A 5128-nucleotide genomic window follows, 5' to 3' on the forward strand; every position below is an offset into this window, starting at 1 on the left:
TTGGGTTTCTTAAAACCTGAGAGGTGATGGGCTCTGCTGCATCTGGGAGAAGTCAGAAGTCCTAGCTTCCATGTGGTGTCTGCACGCAAATAGCTTTAAAATGATTTTATTACATTGCATTTATATCTCCTTCATCCTCCAAAGAAAAGGTCTGGAGCTGTTGCCCAAAGGATTGGAAGCCATTTGGTTCCTACTGCTACTTCACTTCAACNGACTCTCGGGCATCCTGGAATAAGAGTGAGGAGAAGTGCTCTCTCAGGGGTGCTCATCTGTTGGTGATCCACAGTCAGGAAGAGCAGGTACATCCTGGGAGAGACTGGGGTCTGGGCCCAGCATGCTATCTGCCTGTTTATACTAAGAGGAAGTTTTTTTGACATGGGTGTTGGTGCTGTTGCAGAAGGCTTTCCAGCAGATAGGCAGAAATGGTTGCTTCAGCATTTGCTTTCTACATCTTGGTCCCTCTTAAGTGCAACTAAACAACCTCCGAGGAACCTTGACTTCAGAAATGCAACANCTGAAGCTGGAGGGAAGGGCAAAATGCTTCAGCCTGAAAGACCAGTTTGTGGTTTCAGCACTCTAATGCTTCCTGTAGAATCAACGGCCTAACAGAGAAGGGTGCAGGGAAACAACACCCAATTGTGAGGGCCATGACCAGCCCTCAGAAATGAAATATCTGAAGTTATGAACAGAGAATGATTAGATGTGCAAAATTCTTTCATGTACAACTATCAGGAGTGGTATTGGTGAAGAAAGGAGGAGAGTGAGTCTAAGTTGAGAATTCATTATGATTGTTGCCAGAGATTGTTTGCAGTTGTGAAAACATGAGTGATGATTTGACTGTGTCTTGAGGCATTCACTCCTAAGGTGGGTGTGGGTGTGGCGGTGGCAGGGGTGTGGGTGAAGAGACATGCATTCCTTGGGGGAGAAGACTTGTACTCCTTGAGGAATAGGAGGGGATGTGTAATCCTGGGGTAGTGGGTAGATGTGCACTCCTCTGGGTAGAGAGGAACCCTTTTATTCCTATATCCTTTGTCTTCTCATCTCTGTGATCAGAAAAAAATTAGTCAAAATATCACAGTGTACCTCTACATTGTACAATTATTATATATTAGTTTAAAATTTGAAAAATATTCAATGATCTAAAGAGATAAAGTAGGATTTGAGTATTATGTATTTGCATATGTATATCATATTGAACCCTATAATTTTGTATCATTGAAATTATTTATTAAAGGTCTTATAAAAATTCTGAAACAGAAAAAGATGCTCTCAGTCCAGGCTCAATGCTGTATCTCTCTTTCTTCTTAGGATTTCATCACCAGAATGCTAGACACTACTGCTGGTTATTTTATTGGACTTTCAGATGTTGGGAATAGACAATGGCAATGGATTGATCAGACACCATACAATTATAGAGCCACGTGAGTCTAGAGTTACATAGAGACGTACTTGCTTCTGTATCATGATGAGAATTTAGGGTGTTCCAGCTGTCAGTTATGAAGTTGAATAGCTTCCTCCTGTTGTAACTGCCAGAGATGGAGTTCCTTTTACTCTCCCAAGTATTCATGACAGGAGTCCTATGGGACACATTACTGGTATTCCCAGTAGAGATGAGGAAATTGAGTTTGAAGAGTGTAGAATGATACAAACTGAGTCAAGGTCTTTACATATAGATGTATTTCTGTGAGTATCTACCATGTGTATTTGGGTCTGTGGAACCAATGATATGGTGTTGGGTCTGTGGAGCTGGGGTTACAGGTGGTAAGACCTGGCCAATACAAGTGATGGGAAGAGAATCCTCACATTTTGTGGAAAAGCAGCAAGCACTCTTAATGTCTGAGCCACTTCTCCAGACCTCATCTATATCTTTATTAGAAAAATTGATGTCAAGATCATAACTGATTATTTCTTATAAAGTAAAGCCCTCAGTCTGCTGTTGTTGTGTTTTATATTCATGTAATGACTTAAAAACTTAATATTTAGTAGGTTGGCATATTCTGTTCTGACATCTAATTTGAAAAAATATGTAGTATGTTGTGTTTTAAAACAAAATCCCAAATGTTTGTTTTACCAATGACTGAGGAGCGTAATGTTGGGGTGAAATTCTGCTAGCTCAGAGGGGCAGAGGAAGCACCCAGCTGACCTTCCTACTCAGCCAATGGNCCAGAAGAAAAAAGTCTCTTTTCCTTCTCTATTCTGTCTTAAATATCCTACAAACTCAATATTCCTCCTTTACTTTCTCTGCATCTCTCTATCCATCCTCCAGACTTCCTCTCACAGTCTATGGTATTATCTTATGTTTAGTCCCTGACAACGGGTTGCTTATTCTACCTCTCTATGGTTGATTTTATTTAATCCTTGTTACAGAAAAGCTCTTGGATTAAAGATGTGAGCTAGGGCTGAGCCACACTGCAAAAATCTGTTTAGAATAAAGAGAAAGCTCTTGGATTAAAGGCTGAGTCACACTACATCTTAGAAACAGATTTTTCCAGTTTGTAATCATGGGGGTAACATTGTGATCAAATATCCTGCAACAAATAGTGAGGTTGTTGTTCTCAATCTACACATTCAATGCAATCCCCATCAAAATTCCAACTAAATTCTTCATAGAGTTAGAAAGAGCAATTCTCAAATTCATTTGGAATAACAAAACCCCCAAGATAGTAAAAACCATTTTCAACAATAAGAGAACTTCTGTGGGAATCACCATCCATGACCCCAAGCTATACCACAGAGTGTTAGTGATTAAAACTGCATGGTATTGGTACAGAGATGGCAGGTAGATCAATGAAATAGAATTGAAGATCCAGCAATGAATTCACACACCTATGGTCACTTGATCTTTGACAATGATGTCAAAAACATCCAGTTTTCAGAGGAGAAAACTAGGACTCCAAAATTTTAAATTATTTGTTGTGATGATAGAAATAAGCAGATTGTCTAGAAAATTCAACTAGTTTTCTAGTTTCTAAAATAATTCTGTTGTATAATGGAAAAACTATTAAAACAAGAGACTAGGGAGAGACCTTTTCAACATCTAAATAAATGCAATNGGTTGAATGTTCCCTGGTACCAAACCTATGAATGAAAAATAGCCTCTGGGATGTGTCTTGGGAGAAGGATTAAGGAGGAAGCTAAGAGAACATTGAGTGCTGTGGACTCTGTTGTCCAGGGAAATGTCAGATACGGGTGATGGAGAACAATTGATTTGTACTTACTTGAATCTGATCTCCACAGATTCCAACCTCATCCTCAGGATTGCTTCCTCTTGCTTCCTCTTTTCAAGCATTATTGTAGGAAACACCCTGATGCTCTTTTTTTCCTTTCAGATTCTGGCACAATGGTGAGCCCAGCAGTGACAATGAAAAATGTGTTATAGTACAATACCGTTGGAATACTGGATGGGGCTGGAACGATATCCCTTGCAGTCTTAAACAGAAATCAGTTTGTCAGATGAAGAAAATATACTTATGAATCACATATCCTCTATGGCCTTGGGATTGCATTGCTATCCACCAGTACACAGATATCTAGAAAGTTCTATATGTGGAAGAGATGCCCAGAGAATGTAAGTAGGCAGCAAATGGTTATACATATGAAAACTCTATCTCACATATCAACTTGCATATTCATCTACTTACTCTATTATAAAATGGCCTATTATTGAGAATTTTCTATTTCTCAGAGACTATACTGATACCCTTTCAGGCATACATGGAGTACTTCTGTCAACTCTCCAACATTTCATTTACTCATGCCATTGTATGATATATTCTCTCAGTCTATCTGTTTTTCTGTTTTAATCCACATTTGGCATTCTTGACATGAAATTGAGAAGTAAAATTATATATATTTATTTTACAGTGTCCGCATTGATATATATTTACTGTGAAGTAATTATCCAAAGCAGGTTAATAATACCTTCTATTACTTGCCTTTGTGTGTGTGTGTGTGTGTGTGTGTGTATGTGTACATTAAGAACACTTATGGTCCTTTAAGGAAAATTCAGATATACAGGATGGTGCTATTCTCATTTTATTNTACCATGCATGGATCTCAGTATTTACTTCTATTTTATTTGACTGTTTGTGCCCTTCATCAATAAGTCAGAGATCTCAGCACCCAGTCTTTACAACCATGTATTCATTGCTCCAATTCCTGAGATAACTTAATAAGTTACTAAGTATGTAATTATTGTAATATTTTATAGATTATCTTTCCATTTAATTTTTCTAATGAGTTGCAGAAAGCACTAGCCCCAGCCACTAACATGCAGCGATTCCNGTTTTNTGTGTTGTTTAATTAATCTTTAAGAATAATCATGGATTACAGTTTAAAGTTAGATTAAATAAAGAATGAAAACATAAGACCCAACTTGTTAATGTAGCAACAGTGATGATTAAAACACACCCATGTGAACTTGTATACTTCCTATAAAACATAAGAAATATTAAATATTCTTTATTAGATATTATATGAAAACCTTGCTAANATATCTTTAAGTACAAGGTAGCATCCTTTGACACAAGAAATTCTAAATTGGTGTAGAAAAAAAGTAATATAGACAATTACTCCTGTTTTTTCTAACATTTCATGTAGCAGGCTAATGGTGTCAAACGGAAACCCACACAAGTCTTGCTCAGCCCTGAGCCAGTAAGTGAAGGCAAAATATCTGGTTGTGTCATGTGATACTTTCCTGAAGCAGGCTCATGTGATGTTTTGCTGAAGCAGACCCATGAAAGGACATGTGATAAAATCTTAGGAGAGATTAAAAGTAGGATGCAACAAACAGTGATGGAATGCTTGCATTGTCTGCTGTGCAATGCTTAGTTAGTCTAGCTTCTTCATTGATCTTTATTGAAAGAGACAAGGCAGAGACCTTCTCTTGGTGTTATGGCTGGTTCTGTTCACTCCTGTTGACTCATGCTGAGTCAGTGGAAGCCCAGCTGTTTCTGCAGAATCATACTGCCACTGCTGATTTGTGTTTGGTGGCATGTTTAAGCTGGACTGTTAGTATCCTGACACTACTGAAGTGGATTGCTGGTATCTGGACAATGGAGATTGGAATTGTCCCAAAGAAGTACTTCTAAAGAGGTGCAGATCCCCATTGTCCTATTACCATCTGCTC

At 38.2% G+C, this 5128-nt stretch overlaps 1 protein-coding gene across 1 annotated transcript in view; it reads left to right on the forward strand.

Moving 5' to 3' along the window:
• LOC110296705 (C-type lectin domain family 4 member A-like) overlaps positions 1-3474 on the forward strand; it is a 30052-nt gene extending 26578 nt beyond the window's left edge. The window contains exons 3-5 of the mRNA XM_021165443.1: positions 145-299; positions 1309-1421; positions 3330-3474. Of these exons, the coding sequence (XP_021021102.1) occupies positions 145-299; positions 1309-1421; positions 3330-3474 (413 nt within the window). The remainder of the gene's footprint in view (positions 1-144; positions 300-1308; positions 1422-3329) is intronic.
• Positions 3475-5128: the final 1654 nt, after the last annotated feature.

The sequence above is a fragment of the Mus caroli genome, chromosome 6 (genome assembly GCF_900094665.2).
Source record: "Mus caroli chromosome 6, CAROLI_EIJ_v1.1, whole genome shotgun sequence".
Taxonomy (NCBI): Eukaryota; Metazoa; Chordata; class Mammalia; order Rodentia; family Muridae; genus Mus; species Mus caroli.